Raw genomic sequence first — 26,672 nt, 5'->3', positions numbered from 1 at the left:
TTAGTTTTGAATGAAACATAGTGTGACTTTTTAAATATAAGTATTTTGGTAGTGCTTTGAATATTTTTCCATCACACTTTTCTCTTTTCTCTATCATAAGGACACTAGGACTCTGTATGTTGGATTTCAGTGCAGGCCCTCCTTGTGTGGGGACACCTCAAGACAACCCTCAGATTTGGTAATTGGCTGGCAGGACTCAGCGTATAGTCATGCTCATGGCGAAGATTTGTTACACAAAAGGGTGCAAAAGCAAAATCAGCAAAGGGAAAAGGTGCGTGGGGTAAAAGCTGGAGGAAGCTGGGCACAAGCTTCTAAGAGTCTCCTCCCCATGGAGTTACCAGGACGTGCTTAATTCCTCCAGCCCCCAGTTGGGACACGTGTAAGATGGTTGTCTAGTAGGGAAGCTCATTAGAGACTTAGTGCTCAAGGTTTTTATTGGGTGCTAGTCATATAGGCACCCTCTGCCTAGCACGTACCACAATTTCAGGCTCCCCAAAAGAAAGCAGGTATTCAGAATAAACCACATTGCTTCTACAATCAGTTTAGGTACAATAATCTACTATTACCATTAGGGAAGGTTTTATATCAGTGTCGAGAACTGTTTCCCAGTCAGGTTTCCAGGTGCCAACCAAGGGCCAACCTTGTAAGCAGACCTTTCTAAGAGTAGCTTGTTGTGTTAACTCTTTATTTCAGAGGATTTGCTTATTTCAGAGGATATTCTTTATTTCCTGAGCTCTGCAACTTCACTTTTCTCCTGTTTTGTTTTCTTTTCCTTTTTTTAAAATCTTGTTTTTACATACTTTTTTTGAGGTTTCTTTCTTTCAGCATCTTTGAAAATATAGAGAAGTATTTGAAAATTTTCCCTTTTTTTGTTGTACATTTTAACCTGTCTTTTACTTACTATTTTTTTGTACTAGCTGTGCATAGGTCCTATGAAGGAATCCTTTCTGCTTCTCGCTCATTGAGTGGAAACAGTTACAGTCACGTAGATACACTTAGTTGGCAGTTTGCTCAAGCATGCTACAGAATGGGGTGAAGTGTGTGTCTAGACAACTAATCAGATGTGTTTTTCAGAAATACCTTTACCATGTCTTCCTTAGTGACTCATTTCTATTCCTGGTGAGCAATGCTGATAAAGACTGAGGCTCCTGAAGGCTTCCAGCTCACAGCTTTCTTATCTGGGAATTACATTTTGTTTATGCTTAGGGAACTCAGGTGATGAGCAATAAAGCTGGTTGCTACTTATTTCCCTTCTCCTCCCGCAGCTACTTCTAGGCAGTTTTTCCGGGTTTGTTAGAGAAAACGCAGATAGTCTGTCTGTGCTCATTCTGACAGTCCAGTTTCTCTTTCAGCTTTATCTGATGAACAATGCCTGCCAAGGCATTCCCAGAGTCTCCTTATTTTTCTCCCTGAACCTCCAGTCCTGGTTCTAAGTAGTAAAGACCTTTCCTTGTCAGAAACTTTCATGCGCTGATGAAGAACTAGATTTGATCCAAATTTCACTGTCTGGCAATTATTCTTTATCATTGGGAGTATAACGGTTTCATAGTGTTACTGCAAATGGAACTTCTCAGAGTTCGTTTTTTCTCCATTTCTATGGGCTTCAGAAAAAAATATACATTCTTTTTTACCAATTTTTACTGGAAGCTCAATATCCCACAATTGTTTAAAATATCAAAATATAGGTCAAACTTTATAGACAGTAAACAAATTTTAAAGGTAATTTTCCACCATAAATTGAAGTTCCCTCCATTTATTTAACATGGTATTTAATATACTGATCAAATATATTTTAATGTTGGGAAGGTTTTATCATTAGTAATATAATGAGCTTGAACATAATGGTTGTAATGCTGAATTTGATGTTATCAATATCAATTTTATTGAAAAACTTAAAGAGAAAATTGAATGCCAGGCTTCTCTTGATATAAGGGTGTTTTTAACATCATATTCCAACCAGCATTTTCTAAAGAATGCATTTAGATCAGTTGAATTTTTTAGGCCAATATTCAGTTATTTTTAAGGATCTGTACATTTTCTCTATCAGTGCTCTTCCCTTTTTGATAAAAACCTCAACAAAACATTGCTAGCAAGTCAGAAAATTAATTTTCTTCCTTTTCTTCCCATTTGAGTACGTAATTCAATAGGGTAAATCTTTTGAGATCCAAATGAGGCTGGATTTGCCCTTCTGTTTCAAGCTGCTTGACTTCCATCTTTCATAATACCAGTACTGTAGGCTTTGAATTACTGTTTGTATGTATGAAATAATAGGGTAAATGCAATAGACTATCAAGTATTAATAATTGCACAAAGACTGCTGATTAAATACAGATGGTAATGCTGCTGAAAAATATTTGGTTGACATGCTACTATCGTGATATCTTAAAATTATCATTATCTCCTATTTGGTGGAGGGTTGCTAATATGTGCATTTAAAGAAATGCCAAATAGATAAAAGCCTATATTTTTATATACTCTTTATTGAAACATTCCCATAATTTTAGTCTTCCCATAATTTTAATTCCTAGTCACCTCATTTTTAGATGTTTCTTTTTTCATGATCTTTTTTTTAATTAAAGTTTATTGGGGTGACAATGGTTAGTAAAGTTACAGTTTTCAAGTGTACAATTATGTAATACATCATCTATATATCACATTGTGTGTTCACTATCCAGAGTCAGTTCTCCTTCCATCACCATATATTTGATCCCTTTTACCCTCATCTACCACCCCTTACCCCCTTACGCTCTGTAACCACTGTCCTACTGTCTATGTCTGTCAGTTTTTGTTTCTTTGTTTGTCTTGTTCCTTTGTTGCTTTCAGTTTTATATCCCACATATCAGTGAAATCATATGGTTCCCGATTTTTTCTGTCTGACTTATTTCGCTCAGCATAATAGTCTCAGAACCCATCCATGTTGTCACAAATGGCACTATTTCATCTTTTCTTATGGCAGAATAGATGTTTTAGTAGTTTTCTCTTAATCTTAAGTACCTTCGTACTATTTTTTCTTCCAATCTCTATTACTGGACAATTGGAAAATCATTTTTCTTTAATGTTGTTTCACTCCTTTATTTAGAAACTTTTCATCAAAAAATTACGCTTTTTTTTTGGCCCTATATCAACTTTCATATTTACTGGCTAAAATTCTCCTTTAGCAGAGCTGAGTTTCACCTTGATACTTGCATGTGACATTTTATGTTTTTATAACAATTAGTCCTTATGTTGAAGGAGTTCCAAGACCACACCCTAGTTGGATGATTCTCTAGGAAGACTCAGAGATTCAGCATAGAGTCATACTCATGACTATGATTTATTACAGTGAAAGAATCTGGAGCAAATCAGCAAAATGAAAAGGGACATGGGGCGAAATCTAGGGAAAACCATTTGCAAGCTTATTTTCCAGTGGAGTCATACAGGATGCACTTTATTTCCCCAGCATGAGTTTGACAACATGTAAGATTTTGCAAACCAGGGAAGTTCATTAGAGACTGCATCCATGATTTTTTTTTCATTGCTGGTCACATACGTACCCCCCTGCCAGGTACAGACCAAAATTACAGCCTCCAGAAGGAAAGTCAGTGTTCACCATAAACGTTTATTTGTACAAATAATTTAGGCACAGTGAGCGACACTTATCACTTGATAGTGGTAAGTTCCCAGAGAGCAGCCAAGGTCCAACCTTATAACGAGGCCTTTCAAGGAAACAATAAAAGTTCAAGCCTGCTATGTTAACTCTTTTCTCTGTAGTCTTTTAGTCTCTCCTCTCCATGAAATGGTTATTCTCATAAAAGCTTTCTGATTACACTACACGGTTCTATTCACAAAACATTGTTTGAATTGGTGCTATGTGTGAGACCCAAAGGTGTTAAAGAGATGAATGAAATACAGTTTAGTCTAAAAGCAGAGAACTTTGGTACAAGTCAGATTGTGATGAATGTTATAGTAGAGGTATGAATTAAGTACCTCGAGCCTAGACTAGGAAGGACTGAGTACAAGGAAATGGGTAAAGATTTTCTCCGGGTAGGTAGTATTTCAGTTGAGTCTTAAAGGTGGGTAGGAATTAGGTGGATAAGATAAGGTGGGCAAAGGTATGATAGGTAGAGAGAAAGTATTTCCAAAAATACAAAGGCATGAAAATGTATGGTGGTTCATCACAAAAGTGATCAGGTTTGAGTACTCAGTTGGTTTTCAGAGAAGTTAGTGAAAGATGAGGTTGAAGTTGGGGGGGGGGTAGACTGAAGTGTAAAGGGGACATATATATATATATATATATACATACTTAAGCCAAGTTTTCCTTTCTGCAGACTATTGGAGCTATACTCGTAAAAACTTTTAGTTATGACTAGATCTGTATTTTAGGAACACAGTACTGATAACATAAAGCTGTGTTTTCCAAAGTGGCGCAGATCATAACCTATTATTAGGTTGTGAAATCATTTTTTATGAACATTTTAGAAAATAAATGGGATATTTTATAGTATATTGCATTGTCTATAGTAAAGATATTTTTTCTTGAAACATTAGTTCAAAATGTGTCAGTGTGTGTATAAGATGAACTGCAAGACTGGAGATAAGTCGTTTCCAATGACATGGTGAACTAGATAACCTGGAAATGTTTCTGCTACATCAAAGAATACTAAATAAGGAATAGGCTGCAAAATGCACAGCTGCGTGATTAAGAATCTAAGTGAAATATTCTGGAATTAGAGTGAAGAGTAACTGAAAACAGAGCAGTGAGCCTGTGAGTTAATATTTGGGGGTTAGGGGATGTGGGAGAGGAGGTGGTTGGTCTCTTAAATTTAGGAGCTTTGGTTTTAACAACATGGTGTTACCGCTACAAGGTGAGAAATGTCCAGTCAGTAATTTAGGAACTGGATCTGTCTTGCCTTAGGGTCTGGGTTGGGAAACCTCTGAGAATGCACAACTCTTGTTCCATGCCTTATAAAGGTTTGGAATTTCAAGTCATACTACCCAAGTGGTCTTGAAACCTGTGTCTGGGGAATTTACATAAAAATATGATCCTAAGCCAGTTCCTGAGCTGCTTGGCAAAAACCGGGCAAAACACTCTTGAGTGACACATTCATTCAAGCCACACACATTTCTCATAGTTTAAGGCTACACTAGGAATCAAACCACCATGAGTGAGAATCAGCATATACAGCAAATTGAAGGATTAGATTTTCCCAAAAACTGGCAAATGGAACTAATCAGTTTTGTTAAAATGATTAAAAACAAAAGTGGGAATCTAAAACAGAAGAGCCTAAGGGGGGAAAAGTAGAATAAAAAAAGAATTTCTAGAAGCAAAAATATCATTAAAATTAAAAACTCCATAATTAAAACTGTAGGTTAGACTCAACTGATGGAGAATTATTGAAGTAGATGACTCAAACGAAAGGCAACAGAGATAAAGAAATTGAAAATGTGAAGTTGAGTCATGGAAAATAGAATGAAAAGGTACTTCATATTTCTAATGAGTCCTGCATGTAGAGAATAGAAAAAATGAAGGTGAGATAATAGTGAAAAATGTAATGACTAAGAATTTTCCAGAATTGATGGACAGACTTAAGAAGTACAAAGAGTCTGAAGCCAAAAGTAAAAATAAATCCATGTCTAGATACTTGAGAATGAAACTGCAGAACAACAAAGACAAGATCTGAAAGCAATCAAAGGTAAAAGGCAGAAAGTTACTCAGTAATCAAGTTATGTTTGATGTCACGCAATCGGCCCAGAAGACCTGTCGAGAATTGCAGGTGGTGTGATTTGGTAACTCAGTGAATGTGGAGTTTGGAGGTTTAGGAAGAAGGGATTCAAGTTGATGCTGGTGTTTCTAGTTTGGTTATCCAGGCAGATAATGACATTTTGTTCAAGACTGGAAACATAGGAGGGTGATAAGATTGGGGGCATTGCCATGGATTTGAGGAGTGGATCAGAGAAAAATAACATTGTTTAGGACTTGTTGAGTTTGAAGTAATTGTGGGATACCTAGATATAGCTAGCTACCTGTAAGTAATTAGAAAGTCTAGAAATGCTAAACATTGGAATACATGGATTATTTTTGTGATTATTGAAATAATGAGATTACCAAGGGTTAGGATGCAAAGTGAGAAGAGGACGATGGCGTGTTTTTATATTATATTATACCCAGTCTTATAGTAAAATAAGACCAGGTCTTGTTTGCTCCAAAAGATGCATTAGAGCTGATTGTCTGGCTACGTCTTATTTTCGGGAAAACAAGAACGGTAGATTTTAGTGATCTAAGGAATGAATTGGAGGTGAGAAATTGGAAAACATTCAAAAAAAGTTGGTCAAGAGAGGAAGAAAAATATTTTGTCCACCTACTTTACTAATAATTTACCATGCAACAATCCCACTTTAGAAATGTTTTTGAATTCCTTGTATAGTGTCTGTTTTAGGACTTTATTTCTCTCTCAATGCTGTTAATAAAAAGCAATGCTTGTTAAGTGATTGCACAATTTCAGGTGCCACTTTACTGCCTTCCGCATTTTTCTGTTTTTTCTTTCCTTAAATGCCTATCTCTTTTTTTGAAAAAATATTTTCTCTATTTCTCTATATTTATCCTTTTTTTTTTTCCCAGCTTTCCCTTTCTCGTTTATTCATTAATGATGTTATCTTGGGGCAATCAGGACTAAAGAGGTTATTTACTTAGGGTTTAGATTGAAACATTGAGAAGGTTGGTACACGTTGGAGATATATTACTGTGTTAAATTGCTCTTATTTCCTTAGGAAGAATATAAAACAACAACAATGTGAAGCCATTGTTGGAGCCCAGTGTGGCAATGCAGTGTTAAGAGGAGCCCATGTCTATATTCCAGGAATTGTGTCAGCTTCAAAATGTAAGTATAACGGTTGTAAAAAAAAAAAAAAGAAAGTTCAAAGAGGAATAGGTCACGAGGCTTAAATGTGGATCACAAAGCCTAAAATACTGTGCTTTACAGAAAACGTCCTAATCTACGAATGAGTATGTGATTTGAACAGTCTTTCTAGCTGTGGCTTACAGGCTACTCACCACTGTTGTCAGGTTAATGGACTGGACCAATTTATAATAGGTTAGACCTTAAAACATTTTTTGGAAGTGGAATACAATTTCCCCTTGTTAATGTCACTGGGATTTGTTACTGAAAATAACTTAATGAAATAACCACAAAACTAGATTTATCCATATAAATCAACTCGGTACACCATACAGCTTCAAGGTATTCTAAGTATTACTATACACACATATAAATGAATGTATGGGCTTATTAAAATCTTGGCCTTAATTGCTATAATGAAAACTGAGAAGAAATACCAACAGAGTTGCGGAATTTAGAAATATTCCTTTGAGAAATTTTAGTGTATGTTTTTGAAGAATCCTTTTGAAGGAAACTTCGAGGATTAAGCCAAAGATAACAAGGTTTATATGAAGTCTCTTAGGAAACGTTAGATGGGGGGAAAATAATTTAGAGATATTTTTTCTGCTTAGCTAAAAACTTCTAATTGAAGTAGGATGTTTTGAAGAATATTTTATTTCTTTGTTTTCCTCGGGGAAAAAAAATCTTCAATTAGATTTTTTAGGCAACATTTAAAAGTAAAAGTCATATTTCCTATTAGGGATTACTTTGAGATAATTAGCCAGTTTAAGCTGCTTCATGTCCACGATTGATGTCCCTAGAGGTCCCCAGTCTAACTTAAAGAATTTTCACTGTTCTTCTATCAAAGTATAGAATATAATATGATTTTCTTCTTTCTCTAGTTATGAAAGCTGGAGATGTGGTTTCTGTGTATTCTGATATTAAAGGCAAATGTAAGAAAGGAGCCAAAGAATTTGATGGAACTAAAGTATTTCTTGGAAATGGGATTTCTGAATCAAGCCGCAAAGAAATCTTCAGCGGGCTACCTGACCTGAAGTATGTCATCAAGTGTTTGAGGGAAATAAGTATGCTTTTTGTGGTTCAAGGAAAATTAAAAACAATGTAACAATATATCTAATTGCATTATATGAATAAATTCTTTGGTATAAATTGAACTGGAAAATAATTAACCCATATATCCATATTTTTCAGAAAACATCCTTTTAGGTAAAAGAGTAAATCCTCAGATAAAGAGCCTTGAGTAAGCAACTAGTTACATGATAATTGTCAAGTAATTTTACTTTTGAATTTTATTGATTTGAAATTTTTGCATCTTTGGAGAACACTACTTATCTTGATTAAGGATAAATTATATGAATGCATCCAGACCTTTATAAACATTCTGATTTTGTGTAAGGAAAAGCTTATAATTTTAATATAAATTAAAAAGAAAAATATTCTTAAATTAAAAATAAATTTTACCAGAAAGCTAGCACTCACATGAATACTTGTGGTCAAAAATTAATGTTTGGATTTACTCAAACCAAATTAAAATATAGTTTTAAACCATCTCTGGTTACTACTGGCTCTAAATAAATTAAATCTGTAGTCAGTCCAGTTTCTTATTTTGCTTAGTATTTTCATACTGTTTTCGGAGTTCTGTGGACAACTGCAGTTACTTAACGTTGGCAGCTGTTGTAGACATGGTGAAAGCTGTGAATCTAGGTGAAGGAATTCAGAACAGGCCTCCCCAAGGTGTGTCCCTTTGGCATGTGAATTATTTTGAGCTAAAAGCAATTGAGACCTTGCAGGTTCATGAGAAACTTTTACCTCTCCCTTAAAGTTAGGGGCCTTGCCCATAATAAGAATTATCACCAGAAATAACTTATGACCTAGCTAGAGGTCAGAGCAAACATCTAATTAATGAGCATCAGCTCTTATCCTGTGAATGTCCTGTGAATGACTTTCCTCCCCTCTGAAGCCTCAAGGTAACTTCCATCAACCTTCACTCAGAATGTCATAAACATGTCATTTTCCCTTTCTGTCTCTGAATCTCTCATGTACGTGGGGTTTCCTTATATATGTATGTAATTAAATTTGGTTATTTTCTCTTGTTAATCTAATCAGTCTCGTAGATTTAATTATTAGAGCAGCCAAAAGAACCTGGGAGGATCAAGTTTTCCCTTCCCCTCATAGGGCTGGACCACACGTCTGATTCCTGGAACTGTTTTTTATGTTGCTGCAATTTGGGCTTATAGTTGAAATTAATTCTCCTGAAATGGCCAATAACAAAGATTTTCTTCTACAAAGACTTTGAATATGAAGATAAAGCATATATCTTCTGTGTTTATCTTTGAGTCAGTAGTAAGGGATTGATATTTTGACTGCCTCCTATGGTTCATTGTAAGTGGTACACTCTTCATCCTCTTACCTTGTTTGATGTGGTAGTTCTAGTAACTGCCATGTGGTAGTTCTAGTAACTGTGCCGACAGATTTTTCTGCGTAATGTTTTCTTCGTTGGTGGGAATAGAAAGCAGCCATCTTTCAGAAAACTTGATTTTTAAACTCAGTTTTTAAACTCAGTATTCAGTCATACTATTATGATTTCTTTCTCTGCCTATGCGAGGAAGAGCATGTTTTCATAAAGAAATGCTACATGTACACCCTGGTTCTTATTTACAGTCTTTAAAACTTTTAGAACCGAATCTACTAGTACTCAACTAGTAAATTTTCGCCCATTGGTTTCTTGAATTCTAGGTGAGCTGAGTTATTCATAGACTTAGAGGTAGATTAATTTATTAACAGGCTGTTTATCCTATGAGATCTTGTACTGTGCATTATTATTTGGAGATTGGTATTAAAAAATAGTTTTAAAAGAAACTTGTAATCCCATACCTGAGCATCACTTGGCTTAAATTATTCTTTGTCACGTTAAGAATGGACACACTTGTGCTGGTAGGTATGGTGCGAAGGAGATAGTCAAGGAGTCCCAGACTGGAAGCCACTCGGTGGGACCTGGGTTAGGAAGGCAGGCACATAAGTGTTTTAGTGTTTTTCAGAAGACTGGAATCCTGCAAGTCAGAAAGTCATTTACATTATGGAGTGATCAGGTTGCGGAATTCAAGGCATTGAATAATGGGTCTAGACTCTGGATGGGGGCGGTGAGGTATTGATCCAGGTAAGAGCACCAGGTGCCTCAACAAAGGACTGAGTTTTTAATGTGAGGCAGTGACATTTCAGAAGGTTCCTTTGAGTATTTACTGCTCAGGAATGGGAACTATTTGACGATGAAGTGGTTTAATTTAATCCTGACTGGAGCAAGGACCAGTCTCAACTCTGATTAAAAGTGCAGATTCAGAGATATCACAGGGTAAGCAAATAAGGGAGGATAAAAAGGATGGGAAGAGAAAGAAAAGGAGTTAACATTTATTTATCCTGAAGGATGTCAGAATTGAATGGAATTCATAGTTGTACCCCTTGCGATGACAGTTCATAAATAGCTACAGAAATTATTTTACTCTAAAGTGCAGCATAAGAAGAACTAATTTTATCTTTGTCCTGGGGTAACCACTCAACTCCTAAAACCCTTGGAATCTCTGGAATGGTAAGTGTCTTTTGTATGCTAATGAGATGAGTGATGGCTGGGAGGCGGAGCTTAGCTAGGTTCAGGAGACTGAGGAGCTGATTGCAGAAAGAGTCAACCATGTGATTAGAGGGGTTGGAACTTTCTTCTTTTTTTTTTTCCCTTAAAAGTTTATTGGGTGACAGTTGTTAGTAAAGTTACATAGAGGTCAGGTGTACAGTTTTGTAATACAGCATCAATGTATTACATTGTGTGTTCACCACCCAGAGTCAGTTCCTTTCCATCACCATATATTAGACCCCATTTACCCTATTCTAGAGCCCCGCTCCCCCCCCACCCTCTTACCTTCTGGTAACACCTAAAGTATTGTCTATGTCTATGAGTTTTTGTTCTTTCAGTTGTTTGTTTTGTTCTTTTGTTGTTTTGGATTATATACCACGTATCAGTGAAATCATACTGTTCTCTACTTTTTCCGTCGGACTTATTTCACTTAGCATTATAATCTCAAGATCCATCCATGTTGTCACAAATGGTACTATTTCATCTTATCACCGAATAGTATTCCATTGTATATGTATATCAACTTCTTTATCCAATCAATTATCGAAGGACATTTGGTTGTTTCCATGTCTTGGCCACTGTAAATAGGCTGCAATGAACATTGGAGCACAGGTGTCTTTATGGATAAATGTTTTCAGATTTTCTGGGTAGATACCCAAGAGAGGGATTGCTGGGTCATATGATAATTCTATTCGTAATTTTTTGAGGAACCTCCACACTGCCTTCCATAACGGCTGCACCAGTCTGCATTCCCACCAGTAGTGTATGAGGGTTCTTTTTTCTCCACAGCCTCTCCAACGCTTGTTTCTATTTGTCTTCTTGATAATAGCCATTCTAACTGGGGTGAGGTGATATCTCATTGTGATTTTTATTTGCATTTCTCTGATGATTAGTGATGTTGAGCATGTTTTCATATGTCTATTTGCCATTTGTATGTCCTCTTTGGAGAAATGTCTCCTCAGGTTCTCTGCCTACTTTTCAATTGGATTGTTTTTTTGTTGTTGAGTTGTATGAGTTCCTTGTATATTTTGAATATTATCCCCTTATCGGAGGCACTGTTTGCAAAAATCTTCTCCCATTCAGCTGGTTGCCTGTTTATTTTGTTGATGGTTTCTTTTGCTCTGCAGAAGCTTTTAAGTTTGATATAGTCCCATTTATTTATTTCAGTTTTTACTTCTCTTGACTTTGGAGTCAAATTCATAAAATGCTCTTTGAACCCAAGGTCCATAAGTTTAGTACCTATGTTTTCTTCTATGCAGTTTATTGTTTCAGGTCTTATGCTTAAGTCTTTGATCCATTTTAAATTAATTTTGGTACATGGTGACAGATAGAAGTCCAGTTTCATTCTTTTGCACGTGGCTTTCCAATTCTCCCAGCAACCATTTATTGAAGAGGTTGTCTTTATTGTATGTTTTTTGCTTCTTTGTCAAAAATGGTCTGCCCATATTTATGTGATTTTATTTCTGAGTTCTCAGTTCTATTCCATTAGTCTATGTGTCTGTTTTTCTGCCAATACCATGCCGTTTTGATTATTGTTGCCCTGTAGTACAAGCTAAAGTCAGGGAGTGTGATACCTCCAGCAGTCTTCTTTTTTCTTAGGATTGCTTTGGCTATTCAGGGTCATTTGTGGTTCCATACAAATCTGATGATGTTTTGTTCTATTTCTTTAAAAAATGCCTTGGGATTTTGATGGGGATTGCATTGAATCTGTATATTGCTTTGGGTAATACGGCCATTTTAACTATGTTGATTCTTCCAATCCATGAGCACAGAATATCTTTCCATTTCTTTGTGTCTTCTTCAATTTCTTTAGAAAATGTCTTATAGTTTTCAGCATATAGGTCCTTCACATCCTTGGTTAAGTTTATTCCTAGGTATTTTTATTCTTTCTGTTTCAATTGAAAAAGGAATTGTTTTTTAAATTTCTTTTTCTGAGATTTCATTGTTAGTATATAGGACTGCAGTGGTATGTTGATTTTGTAGCCAACAATTTTATTCATTTATTGTTTCTAATATCTTTTTGGTGGAGTCTTTGGGGTTATCTACATATAGCATCATGTCATCTGCAAAGAGTGACAATTTAACTTCTTCATTCCCAATTTGGATGGCTTTTATTTCTCTTGTGTGATTGCTCTGGCGAGGACTTCCAACACTGTGTTGAAAAGCAGAGGTGATAGGGGACAGCCCTGTCATGTTCCTGTGAAAACAAAGGGCTTCACTTTTTCACCATTAATTAGGATATTAGCTGAGGGGTCGTCATATATGGCCTTTATTATGTTAAGGTATTTTCCTTTGTACCTATTTTATTAAGTGTTTTAATCATAAATGGATGTTGTATCTTGTCCAACGCTTTTTCTGCATCAAGTGATATAATCGTATGATTTTTGTCCTTTATTTTGTTTATATGATGTATCACATTGATGGATTTGCATATGTTGAACCATCCCTGTGCCCCTGGGATGAACCCCACTTGTTTGTGATGAATAATCTTTTTAATGTATTGTTGCATTCGATTTGCTAGAATTTTGTTTAGGATTTTTGCATCTGTAATACATCAGAGATATTGGTCTGTAGTTTTCTTTTTTTGTGTTACCATTACCAGGTTTTGGTATCAGGGTAATGTTGGCCTCATAAAACGAGTTAGGGAATATTGTGTCTTCAATTATTTTGGAAGAGTTTGAGTAGGACAGGTATTAGATCCTCTTTGAAGGTTTAGTAGAGTTCACTAGTGAAGCCATCTGGTCCCCGACTTTTGCTTTTGGGAAGGTTTCAGATGACTGATTCAATTTCCTTAGTGGTGATCAGTCTATTTAGATTTTCCAGTTCTTCATGATTCAGCCTAGGAAGGCTATATGTTTCTAAGAACTTGTCCATTTCTTCTAGGTTATTGAATTTGGTGGCATATAGTCCTTCATAATATTCTTGGATGGTCCTTTGTGTTTCTGTGGCATCTGTGATAACTTCCCCTCTTTCATTTCTGATTTTGTTTATTAGTGTCTTTTCTTTTAGTGAGTCTAGCCAAGGGTTTGTCAATTTTATTAATCTTTTCAAAAAAGCAGCTCTTTGCCACGTTAATATTTTCTATTGTCTTTTTGTTCTCTACTTCATTTAGTTTTGTTCTGATTTTATTATTTCCTTTCTTGTGCTGACCTTGGGTTTCATTTGTTCTTTTCTAGTTCTTTAAGGTGTAACGTGAGGTTATTTATTTGGAATTTTTCTTGTTTCTTGAGATAGACCTTTAATGATACAAATTTCCCTCTTAGAACTGCTTTCAATGCATTCCAAAAATTTTGCTAGGATGTATTTTCATTCTCATTTGTTTGTATGTATCTTTTGATCTCTCCTCTTATTTCTTCTTTGGCCCATTGTTCTTTAAAAGTATGTTGTTTAATCTCCACGTGTTTGTGGTTTTTCCTGCTTTCTTTTTCCAGTTGATCTCCAATTTCAAAGCCTTGTGATTAGAGAATATGCTTGGTATGATTTCAATCTTCTTAAATTTGCTGAGGCTAGTTTTATGTCCCAGCATATGTTCTACCCTTAAGAATGTTCCATGTACACTAGAAAAAAATATATAATCTGATGTTGTAGGATGAAGTGCTCTATATATGTCAATTATGTCCATTTATCTAATGTGTCATTTAGGGTTGCTATTTCTTTATTTTCTATTTGGATGATCTATCCATAGCTGTCAATGATGTATTTAGGTCCCCTTCTATAATTTTGTTTTGGTCAATTTCTCCCTTTAGTTCTGTTAGTAGTTGCTTGGTATATTTTGGTGCTCCCTGATTGGGGGCATAAATATTGATGACTGTTATGTCTTCTTGTTGTATAGTCCCCTTTACCATTATGAAATGTCCATCTTTGTCTCTTGTTACCTTTTTCACCCTGAAGTCTGTTTCATCTGATATCAGTATGGCTACACCTGATTTTCTCTGGATGCCATTTGCTTGGAGTGTCAATTTCCACCCTCTCACTTTGAGTCTATGTTTTTCCTTGTAGCTGAGATGTGTCTCTTGGGAGGCAGCATATGGTTGGGTTTAGTTTTTCGATCCTATCTGCTACTCTGTGACTTTCTATTGGTGAGTTCAGTCCATTTACATTTAGGGTGATTACTGATATGTGAGGATTTCCTGTCATTCTATCTTTAGTTTTTTGGTCAGACTGTGTCTCCATTGTTTCTTTGCCTTTTTGTTGTCTATTATTTCTATGTGGTGGTATTCTATGATGTTTCCCTCTGTTTCTTCTTTTATTACGTTATATATTTCAGTTCTGGATTTTTCTGAGCGGTTACCGTTAAGTTTATGCAAAAGAAAGTTTGATATTTAGAGTATTCATTTTCTTCAGCACGCTTACTTTCTCCATTCCTATATTCCGGTTCAGGCCTTTACTCTCCCCCCTTTTACGTTTTGGTTGTCACAAATTATCCCTATCCATGCTGGTCTAATAGCTTCCTTCAGTATTTCTTGTAGTGCAGGTCTTGTGTTAGAAAATTCCCTTAGCTTCTGTATGTCTGTAAAGGTCTTTATTCCTCCTTCATATCTAAAGGATATCTTTGCTGGATATGTTATTCTTGGCTCATAATTTCTCTGTTTCAATAGTTTGGATATTTGGTTCCACTCCCTCTTGGCTTGTAGAGTTTCTGCTGAGAAATCTGGTGATATTCTAATGGGCTTTGCGTTGTAGGTTACCGTCTTCTTTTCCATGGCTGTCTTGAGGATTCTTTCTTTGTCGTTGATTTTTGACAGCTTCACTATAATGTGCCTTGGAGAAGGCCTTTTGGGGTTGAGGTAATTAGGTGTTCTATTTCCTTCTTGGATTCAAGGATCCACTTCTTTCCACAAGTTTGGAAAGTTCTCATCGACTATTGGCTTGAATATACTCTGTTCCCTTCTCTCTTTCTTCTCCTTCTGGTAGGCCCATTATTCTTATATTGCTCTTTCTGATGGAGTCAGAAAGTTCTTGTAGAGTTCTTTCATTTCTTTAAGTCTCAAGTCTCTTTCTTCTTCTATCTGTGTCATTTCCAGATTTCTATCTTCGTCACTGTTCTTTCCTCCATCTGGTCAACTCTACTACCTAAGCTGGCTATTTCATTCTTCATTTCTTTTATTGAGTTCTGAATCTCCAGAAATTCTGTTTGGTTCTTTTTTAAAATTTCAGTCTCTTTGGTAAAATGTTTGTGTTGTTCTTTGATTGTGTTTCTGAGTTCATTCAACTGCCTGTCTGTGTTTTCTTGCATCTCATTGAGTTTTTTCAGAACTGCAATCTTGAATTCTCTGTCATTTAAGTCACATATTTCCATATCTTTAAGTTTGTTTTCTGGAGACTTTTCATTTTCTTTCTGAGCTGTCTTGTTGCCTTGGTTATTCATGGCAATTCATGATTTATTATTTCTCTTCCTAGACATCTGCAGGAGTGGGTTCTGCAACAGGTTAATAGAAAGAGGTCTTTCTTTTGTTTTCCAGTAGGTTTTGGTAGAATGTTTTATTTTCTCTCTGACTGCAGCCTTTTATTCTCTCTCACCCTGTAATGTCATACTTTGTCTGCACTATTTTTGCTTCTCACACAATGGGGGGATTCCCTGGAAGGAGGGCTTCTCCTCTGTTAACAGTTCTCCTGGGTCATAGGGCGCTGCCTCCGTTGGGGGATGTGTAGAGCTTCTGAAGTTCCAAAGCTCATCCTGCACCAGATTCAGAGCCCTTGTGTTTCAGCAGCTGTTTACTCCTGCAGGGATCCGCCCAAATAGGTGGGGGCAAGGGTGGTTTGTGTTGTGAGCTGTGGCCCAGAGCAATGGCAGTGACCACCACATCCGGTTCTGCTTCCATGGCTCCCTCCCCTTTGCTGGAACTAGTTGGGCTGCAAGTCCATGTCTGAGGAGCACAATTCTCAGAACTGCGTATATTCTGTTCTTTTGATCTGACACTGCTACCGTTCTATTTCTATCACTGGGCAGGTGGGGGAGGGCAAGCTCTGGGAGGGTAGGGAGGGAGCGGCTAGGCTCAGTGCTTAAGGCTTCCATTCTCTGCTCCGCAGTGAGGGCTTAAACCACTGTTTTCAGCCTTCCCTTTGCTCCGAGGTCTCTGCTGTGAGCATTGGCTTCAGCCGTGTTATATGCTGTCCCCTCAGCCTTGTGGGCCATAAGCGGAGCCCTAGCAGTCCAGGTTCTTCCCTCTCCCGCAGCTGCGGTAGTTCTGGGATGCAGTGAGCTCAGAGCACCGAGCTAGGTCAGCGTCCTGTGCCAGCGTGGCCCCGTCTCTGCACTTCTCCCTTCCCTCCTCCCCTGCTAGCGCAATTTGCATTATCAGTTTACGTGATTTCAGTAGTGCCTCTTAGTCTTGCCTGTCTGCTGCGCAGGGAGTCCTTTGTGGAGTTATAGTTCAGTTTCTTGTAAATTCCAGGGGAGATTTCAAGAGGCACACCTCATGCCACCATTTTTATGACGTCACTAGGGTGGGAACTTTCAGTCCCACCCCCTGAGCTCTAGGGAGAAGGGAGGGGCTGGAGATTGAGTTAATCACCAGTAGCCAGTGATTTAATCAACCATGATGCCTCCATAGAAACCCCTAATGGATGGGGTTTGGAGAGCTTCCAGGTTGGTGAACACATCTGGGTACTGGAAAGGTGGTATGCTAGGAGAGTGCATGGAGGTTCCATGTCTCTCTCCCATCCCCTTGTTGTGTGAATCTCTTCCTTTTGGCTGTTTTTGAGTTGTGTCTTTCATCATAAGCTGGTAACAGTAAAGTGTTTTCCTGAGTTCTGCGAGTTGTTCTAACAAATTATTGAGCCTGAGGAGAGAGTTGTGAGAATCCTCAAATTCATAACCATGGTCGGAAGTACAGGTGGCAACCTAGGATGTACAACTGGCATCTGGAGTAAAGCCAGTGTTGCTCCAAGCCCTTAAAAGTGTGAAGTCTGGGGATAACTTCTGATAATGTCAGAATTGAATTCTAGGACACCCACCGAGTTGGTGTACGGAGAATTGGTTGGTATGAGAAAGAAAAACCCACACATTTGGTGTCCGAAGTGTTGTGAATAAAATTAGCTCACCTGCCTACATCAAGTGGTACAAACCATTTGGATAGATGCTTCTCTGCATAGATGAGTTCATAAGCTATGAACTTGTCTAGCATTCTGTATCTAAGGATTCAGTTCTTGTTTTCCCTACTCGGATACTCTTTGCTTGTACCTTTGTGCTTGGTTTAAGTCCTGATTCTTATTCTTTTTGGTAAGACTATAATTTTTTCTGTGTCCTTCTAATCCCCAGAAGACTGTGTTGATTTCCTCTTTTGTTGCCCCATCTGGAGTGGCCTGATACACCAGACTTGCTTTAACAGTATTTGTGTGCTTTCTCTCCGTTTTGATAGTCTCTGCCAACCTCTCCCAGGGTTTGATGTTTGTTTCTCTGGGTCACTATCCACCTGGATCCTGGCCTTTCCTGTTCTTACCAGTTCCACTGCCACTCATAACATGGGACAAATGTGGAAAAGACCATCTTGAGGATTGTGTCTGTAGTACCAGGCCATTATTCTCTAAAGAGATGAGAGCAGTGTAGCACGTTTGTCATTGCTTAGTATATGTTTATCTTCCATACAGGTACCTAGCACAGTGCCTTACAAACTGAATTGTTTGTTGATTTGAAAAGCTAACCGTGGTCAAAAATCGGTAACCAGAAAGATGAGGATGAATCAATAAAGAAAGACTCAGATGATCTTTGCTTCTGTAGTCTGTTCAAATCTCAAATTCATTTGTGCCCAAATGAAAAATTAATGTAACTTTGTCCTTTTTAATTCTCCTAATGGCTTACAGCAGGTAAAAATTGAGAAACAATTCACAGGACTATTCTAAGTATTTCAGTGTCGAGTAAAAAGGTTTTAAAAAGGCTGAGCATCTGATATTTGACATGCTTCCTGAGTATATTCCCAGAAGTGGACTTTGTGTAATTTATACAGACTAACATTAGATTTCCTACTTTTCAGAGGTATAGGCATAAGAATGACAGAACCAGTATATCTCAGTCCTTCTTTTGACAATGTACTGCCCGGCTACTTATTTTTACAGGTAAGTATTTGTAAAAGTAAAATATGTAGTGACATTGAAACATACTTTAGTGAATTATTTGAAATCTAAGGTTTTTAAAATTTTCTATTAACATATTTTTGTGGTCTGTTTATATATTTTCTGATCTACCTTTGGTTAAGCAGTAAGAAAAAATCTTGTAGACATTCTTTTCTATTTCTCAACTGATTTTTAACTACTTTTTAACCTTTTTGCCCAAGGTACTGTAGTATAAAGCTTATTATAATTGTTGCTTTCCTTCTCAAAATATTAATCTGTAAGTAATGAGTGCATTTCCTGTACTTACAGGTATTTATTTGTAATTTTAAGTAAGAGTCAAATGTTTCACTACTAACAGGTTTTTGGCAGGTGGTTGTTAATTGCTGTAATATAATGAGTAATTTGTTTTGCCTTGTTCACTTTATTAAGCACTTGTGTGTATATTAACTAATTTGATCCAGTCTGGTTAGGTGGTATTATTACCATTGTTGTTATAACGCCCGATATAAGAAGGTATCAAAGGTCAGATCTGTTAGGATTCTTCAACAGGGTTACCCAAGTTAATGAAGTATTGGGGAGCTTGGCATGGGGCTGGGACCCCTCACTCCTCTGAGGGGGGCTCAACAGCTGAGATATCCCTCCCATTTCTTCCACCACACCGTATGTGTGGGACCAGCTCCTCCTACTAGTCTCTATGTGACTTCTATATATTCTAAGTTTTGTTCAGCTAGTCTTCAGGTGGTTCTCAATGATGGTTCTATAATTTAGTTACAATTTTGATGTGGCCATGGGAGGATGTGAGCACATTATTTAGCTACTCCACCATCTTGACCGGAAGGCTCCAGAGGCTGTTTTGTTTGACGTAGTCTCACTTATTTTTTCTTTTGTTGTTTTATTTTTGGTGTCAGATTCAAAATATCATTCCCAAGACCTATGTCAAGGAGCTTACTGCCTATGTTTTCTTCTAGGAGTTTTATGGTTTAAAGTCTTACGTTCAAGTCTTGAATCCATTTTCAGTTGATTTTTGTATATGATGTAAGTTAGTGGTCTAGTTTTATTCTTCTGCAGGTGGGCATCCAGTTTTCCCAACATCATTTATTGAACAGACTGTACTTTCCCCATTGTATATTTTTGGCTCCTTTGTTGTAAATTAATTCATCGTATATGCATGGATTTATTTCTGGGCTCTTTGTTCTGCTCCATTGGCCTCTGTCTATTTGTGTGCCAGTGACATACTGTTTTAATCACTGGAACTTTGTAATAGAGTTGGAAATCTTAGAGCACAATGCAGCATTATTCTTTTTCTCAAGATTGTTTTGGCTATTTGTGTCTTTTGTGGTCCCATAAAAATTTTATGGTGGTTCTATTTCTGAACATTAAAAAAAATGACTAGGTGATTCTGTTGTGTAGCCAGGATTGAGAAATACTGTAGAGAAAGACAGTAGACTAAATTGTTTCAAGAAGACTGTCATTTAAATACTTAGTGAAGCCGTTTCTCTTGGACTGTTTCATAATTTCAACCAGAAGGTTTTTAATGTGTTACTTATATTTGATTGGAACTGTCATCTTTTACCAGTACATTAATCTTTATTAGGAATTAAGCATAACCAATTGTCTCTAGATAAAGAATCTCCAGTAGCCATATATGTGTTTCAGTGTTTTCATATTGGAGTTCAGTTTAAAAATATTTTTGGAATAAACTAGACCATTGAGAGAAACTATCTGTAACAAGTGAAGCTCTTTTTAGTGTTTAGTGTGGAGGGGCTGCTTTTCAAGTGCCTGCACTGCTTGCCTTGATTTTAATGCTTCCTATATCCACAGAGAGGGTGAAAACTTTCTTGTTTGTGTCTCCTTTCTCACCACTGATTTACTGTTTTCAAATGGTGATCTTGGATTCACTTGAGAACATTGTAACCTCACAGTTCTTGAGGGTGTACTAACCCATGTACGTGTTTTGGTGTGAGAATGAATTGAAACATTTAAACTTTAAAAATAAATAGCTCTATGCTTGTGGGCCTCTTTTTCTTTCTGGCCGAGTATTTAAAAACAATTAATTACTTTGTGGTATTCTATTTTATTTAAGGCTGACTGTCATCCTGTAGTAGTCTTTATATAATTAATGCTAATAAAGATTTAATGTAACTTATTGCTATAAAGGTACATTTAGGTTATATAATCTCATAATATATTTCTAGGTATCTATTAGAAATAGCTAAGATGTTTTTATGTATTACTTTTCTCCTACTGAAGTGTGGTAGTGGGAAGATAGGAACCCATACATACATGCCTTTGAGTGGCATTAGCAGCATAAAACTGGAAGTTTCAAATGGGAGTTAGATGGTTAAGCAGCTGAAATTGCAAAATTTTGTACATTTTCTGGAAAGAGATCCTGAGTTTTCTCATATTTCTAAGGGGTCTCTAGCCTCTAAAATATTGAGAACCACACAATTGAGAAAGGACAATATGTTTGTTTGTTTGTTTGTTTGTTTGCTGCATTGATTGGGGAAATACATCATGCATATGTGTATGTGAAAGTCCTGTGAGTTTATAGGACACTCTAGGAATTTGCAAAATTCCCGACACCAGTATATTTACCAAAAATGTCCTCTTGGCAGGAGATGCGGTACTGGATTACCTCCAAAAGTTTCTTTACGTTCTCTGAGTCTGAAATTTAAAATGATTTAGCATCAATGATGATATATATATACACCCATATACACACACTTTTTTTTTTCCCCTCTTATAGAATTTGCCATCTACTGTAGTAACTCATGTTCTGGATCCTCAGCCCGGAGAGAGGATTTTAGATATGTGTGCAGCCCCTGGAGGCAAAACAACACACATTGCAGCACTGATGCATGATCAGGTGAGTGTAGCTTCACAGCAAAACCATTCTCAATGTATTTCATACTTTGGTGGAAGTACACGTAACTTAGGAAACATCATACAGAAATTCACAGTCTGCTTTATTTCAGTTTCAACCAACGTGAAGACTGTTCAGCCATGTCAGTCATCACATATTAAGTTCAGTAGACGATTATCACTTGTGTGGACTATCTCAGTACCTCTCAAATTTGCTAATACATTTATAGAATTTTTTCTTCATAAAATTAAATTTAAGTGAAACATTTTAAAATCTTTTTATTTTGTTAATTAGAACACTTTTTAAAGTATTAAAATAAATTCTGCTATTAAAAATTAATTTGACAGTACATCTTTAAAGTGTCAAAATAGATATTGTTGGAATATATATATATACACATACATACATACATACACATTATTAGGTTGGTGCAAAAGTAATTGCGCTTTAAAAGGTTAAAAAAATTGCAAAAACAGCAATTATTTTTGCACCAACCTAATACATTCCTAAATACACACACACAAACACACACACACACACACACACACACACACACACATTTGAATGTTTGAATATATATGTGTGTGTATTCTTGGGGTTCATAAAAATCTTATGATCTGTTTTAACTATAGAGCCTGTTTCATTGTCACAAAATATTGTATGTTATGTCCTTGTATAAGTTTAGCTCAGGTTTTAGTTTTTTTCTTATGTATGCGTATTTGCCAATGTATTTTCGTTCATCATGGGCTAGTTTTATCTGTATTCAAAACTCAGTGTGACCTTGTAACCACTCTATACTTTAAGATTCTTCAACTCAAGAAGGATATGGCCAGTTAATATTATCTTTCCCATTTGTTTCAAATTTTGTAAAACTAAATGGTTCCTAAAATATTGATTTTGTAAAACTAAATGGTTCCTAACAGTATCTTAGTCTACAATAGTTTCCTTGATGGGGAATCAAATTTTAAACGATTAATTGATTAAATAAATAGTTAGTATTTACTATGTGCCAAGTACTGGGGTTAGAGCAATAAATCACAGTGACCAAAATTCTCTTCCTCGTGGAGATTACATTCCAGTAAGAAGAGACAGATAACAAATATATGAGTAAAAGATAAGGCACAAATGACTGACACGGCCTATGGTGAAAAATGAAGGAGAAGTAGGGGAATTGGGATTATCAAGGGGAGGGAGAGTGAGCTTGCAGTTTTAAATAGGGTGGTGAGGGAGAGACACACTGTGAAGATGGTATTGAGGAAAGACTTAAAGGTGATGAACAATATGTAGGCCTGTGGAAAGAATGTTCTAGTTAGAGGAAATAGTAAGTGTAAACGCTCTCAGGTTGGAGGGTACCTGACTTGTCTGAGGAACCACCGCAGTTTTGCTGGAATAGACTAAGTGAGGAGGAGAGTAGGAGGAAAAGCTAGCAGAGGGGTAGGATGGATGGGCAGTGGGGGTGCTGGGGTAGAGCAGCTCTGCAGGGTCTGACAGGACTTCAGTTTTCCTCCAGTGATAGGAAGGCTTTGGAGGTTTAGAGCAGAAGAATGACATAAGCCTACTTATTATTTCAGACCATTTTGGTCACTGCATTAAAAACAAGCTGTAAGAGTATAAGGGCAAGGGTGTAAGTAGAAAGACCGGTTAGGAGACGGTAATTCAGGGAAAAGTCATTGGAGGAGGTAAGAAGTGATCAGATTCTGGATGTGTTTTTAAGGTGGAGCTGTTAGAAGTTGTTGATAGATTGTATGTGGGTTATGAAAATAAGAACACTCAAGGGTGACTCCTAAGGTTTTTGGACTGAGGAACTGGAGAGAGAGTTGCTGGATAGGGATGACTAGGAGGAGCAAGTTTTGCAGGGAAAAAGTGGAAATTTGGTTTTTCGTATATTAAAGTAAGTGTATTAACACGATCAAGAGATGGTGTTGAGCAGGCAATTGAATATTTGAGTCTAGAGTACAGGAGAGATGTCTGGATTGGAAATAAAAATTTGGAAGTCATCAGCATAAGATAATATGTAGTATAAACTGATGTGAGTGGCAATAGAAAGTAGAAGAGGCCAGAACACTGAGACTCATGGGTGCTATATGCGACATCCAATGAGCAGGAATGGCTAGTGATGTAGGAAGTAAACCAGAGGAGTGTGATACCCTGGAAGCCATATGTAGAAACAGATTGAAAGCTGATGGAAAGATCAGCTGTGTCACATGTTGCTAGCCCGCGTAAGAAGAAAACTGGGAGCTCCTACAGTATTTAGCACCATGTAGGTAATTGGTGACTTTGTCATGAACAGTTTTGGTGAGTGGAAATGCTTACTTGCATTGAGAATGAGAGGAATCAAAGAAAGTGAATCAAGACAGTTCTTTTAGTGGGCAGGGGTTGTTTTCCCAGGACAGTAGAGAAATGGGGCAGTAGTTGGAGGCGAAGTCAGGGAGGTTTTTTTCCCTTAAAGATGAGCGAAATAACAATGTTTGTATGCTCATGAGAAAGATATACATTAAAGGAGGAGATTGCTAACACCAGAGGGAACAGGGAAAATTGGGGGAACATCTTTGAGTAGGTGAGATGGGATAGGAATTGATGCATGAGTGGCTTTAGATGGTAGCATGAGAGTTTATTCATGGAAATAGGAGGGAAGGCCGAGTACATTGGGTGCAAGTGTTAGTGGTTTGGTAGACATGGAAAGAGACAGGGAGTTCTCTTCTAGTTCCAATTTTCTCAGTGAAACAGGAAGCAAGGTCGTCAGATGAGAATGGGGGTGGGAGAGGAGGTGGTAATGGTTTTGAGAAGGTATGAAATACTAATCAAGGAACATGGGAGTGCGAATAGGCTACGGACACGCCGTAAGAATTCCAGGCTGCGCTAAGGCCCCCATGAATACAGTGGTCGTGAATTCAAAATAAGGTTAGTTGGGATAGTGATGTACTTTTTAGCTACATGAGGGTAAACATGACATTGGCCAAGAATTGGATTTAACTACAGCTACATTTTTGTCATGTTAAACGCAAGACACAGAAGCATGTTAAGTTGAGGATGTTTATAAGGGAGTGATTGAAATGTGCCATGGAATCTACGCTGGATAAAGAACACAGCTAGGACCGTCAGAGTGAGGGCAGTGGATCCATTCAGACTTTTTTAAATTAGCTCAGATTCACACAGCGGTAGTAATTCTTAGGCAGCTAGCAAACCCAGCAGCTTTCTTTACGGTACTAATTTATAAAGAAAATATTAGCTACTTGAGCTGTAAGACTTTGCTGGCATAGAACAACACCTCCACAGGGCTTAGCAAAGCCCTTCTACTCTAGCTAATTTACTTGGTAGGAGATGTACTATCTGTACTCCCCAAAGTACCAGATAAGAAACTTTATCAGGAGATCCATTTATTTTTAATTTTCAATTACAGTTGATATACAATATTATATTAGTTTCAGGTGTACAAATAGTGATTAGACATTTATATAACTTACAATGTGATCACCCCATTAAACCTATTACCCATCTGGTACCATAAATACGGTATCGGACAATTAAGTTAATGAACTCATCCAAGAAAAAGTGCTACATACCTCATTGCTGAATATCACTACAGTCACCTTCGAAGTACTCCCCTTGGGAGGCTATGCACCAACACCAGCACCCAGTCCACCCTTCAAAGCAATTTTGGAACTCTTTTTCTGGAATGGCCATCAGAGCTGTCGTCGTATTACCCTTGAGGTCCCAATTGTCATCAAAATGTCTTCCTTTCAATATTTCCTTTATCTTCGGGTAAAGAAAGAAGTCATTGGGGCCAGATCAGGTGAGTAGGGAGGGTGTTCCAATACAGTTATTTGCTTACTGGCTAAAAACTCCCTCACAGACAGTGCCCTGTGAGCTGGTGCATTGTCGTGATGCAAGAGCCATGAATTGTTGATGAAAAATTCAGGTCATCTAACTTCTTCACACAGCCTTTTCAGCACTTCCAAATAGTAAACTATATTGGTTAACTGTCCAGTTAGTACAAATTCATAATGAGTCATCCCTCTGATATCAAAAAAGGCCAGCAACATTGTTGCAACAAAGTTCGCGAACTTAATAGTCAACCTGACCCGTATATCACACAAGGACAGTGTATGCAAAAGGAATAAAAGCAAGAAAATATATTGAATGGTTAATTTCACCATCTCTACAATGTCATTTCATAGTATGTTTTAAAATATATGAATGTCACAATGCACTCATAAAAATGACTTCTTGTTTTATCGACTTTGACTTAATTGAGGTATTACCATATAAAATTATTTTTCAACTACTTTTTATACCAGTTCAGAACATTTTGCTCTGATATACTGGCTTATATTTTTCTGTCTTTAGTTGTCCAAATTCACATGAATTTTATGTGTGTAGCTCAGAAAATACTGAGATGAGGATTGATTTTACAAGTAATATTTATGTGTGTCTCAGAGTACAAGAAGACAGATGCTCTTTCAGAGGTGAGCAAGGCATATTAAATGGGTGGTTTTTAATATTTTCCTTCAACGCATGTTTTCAAGTTTCTCTAGAGGATTGCCAGCTCTATTTTTGGTTTTGAGTTTTATTGATTAAAAGTAGCTGGGCATTTTAAGAAAATTATCTGGCAAAATGTGTTTTTTAAAAGGAAAGACTTAGTATTTGATATAAATTCAATATACATTTGGTTAATGAATTCAGCTTTAAACTAGGGTAGGAAGAAAGTGAGGAAGATCATAATTTGTTTTTCTCATTAATGACTTTCTCATTAATAAATTTCAGTAATTTAATTGCTTTGGATTTACACTTTATTATTATTTTTATTTATCGTTTTTTAGGGAGAAGTAATAGCACTCGATAAAATATCGAACAAAGTAAAAAAAATAAAGCAGAATGCTTTACTGTTGGGACTGAATTCCATTAGGGCATTTTGCTTTGATGGAACAAAGGCTCTTAAACTCGATATGGTTAAGGACACAGAAGGTAAGTTAAATTTTATCTTTTAAAGGTTTTTATAATCAAGTAGATTTGCTGCTATTCTAGCCCCCAAATATCTATATGACCTTGAAACTTTGACATGGATCGATAATAGATAATCATTTTGTTTTTCATCTTATCCCCGAATATCAAGTTTTAAATAATATAAATCAAACCCCAAGACTTGGTCACATACTTTGTTCCTAACATATTTTTTAAAATTTCATATTGCATCTCAGAACATTCTGAGCCTTTCAGTTTTAGGCTTCCTGAATTATTTTGGTTGTTTTCTTAATTTTTT

General features: G+C 36.8%; 1 protein-coding gene across 3 annotated transcripts in view; it reads left to right on the top strand.

Moving 5' to 3' along the window:
• The window catches only part of NSUN6 (NOP2/Sun RNA methyltransferase 6), a 48,307-nt gene that overhangs the window by 9,713 nt on the left and 11,922 nt on the right, over positions 1 to 26,672 (top strand). For all 3 annotated transcript variants that reach the window (XM_074324836.2, XM_074324838.2, XM_088789075.1), the window contains 5 exons: positions 6,748 to 6,857; positions 7,757 to 7,910; positions 18,471 to 18,552; positions 21,296 to 21,415; positions 26,233 to 26,377. In XM_074324836.2, coding sequence (XP_074180937.2) covers positions 6,748 to 6,857; positions 7,757 to 7,910; positions 18,471 to 18,552; positions 21,296 to 21,415; positions 26,233 to 26,377 — 611 coding nt within the window. The remainder of the gene's footprint in view (positions 1 to 6,747; positions 6,858 to 7,756; positions 7,911 to 18,470; positions 18,553 to 21,295; positions 21,416 to 26,232; positions 26,378 to 26,672) is intronic.

This window comes from Rhinolophus sinicus, chromosome 1, assembly GCF_057876585.1.
Source record: "Rhinolophus sinicus isolate RSI-liver-muscle chromosome 1, RSI-T2T, whole genome shotgun sequence".
Classification (NCBI taxonomy): Eukaryota; Metazoa; Chordata; class Mammalia; order Chiroptera; family Rhinolophidae; genus Rhinolophus; species Rhinolophus sinicus.
This window is presented reverse-complemented; position numbering and strand designations above follow the sequence as displayed.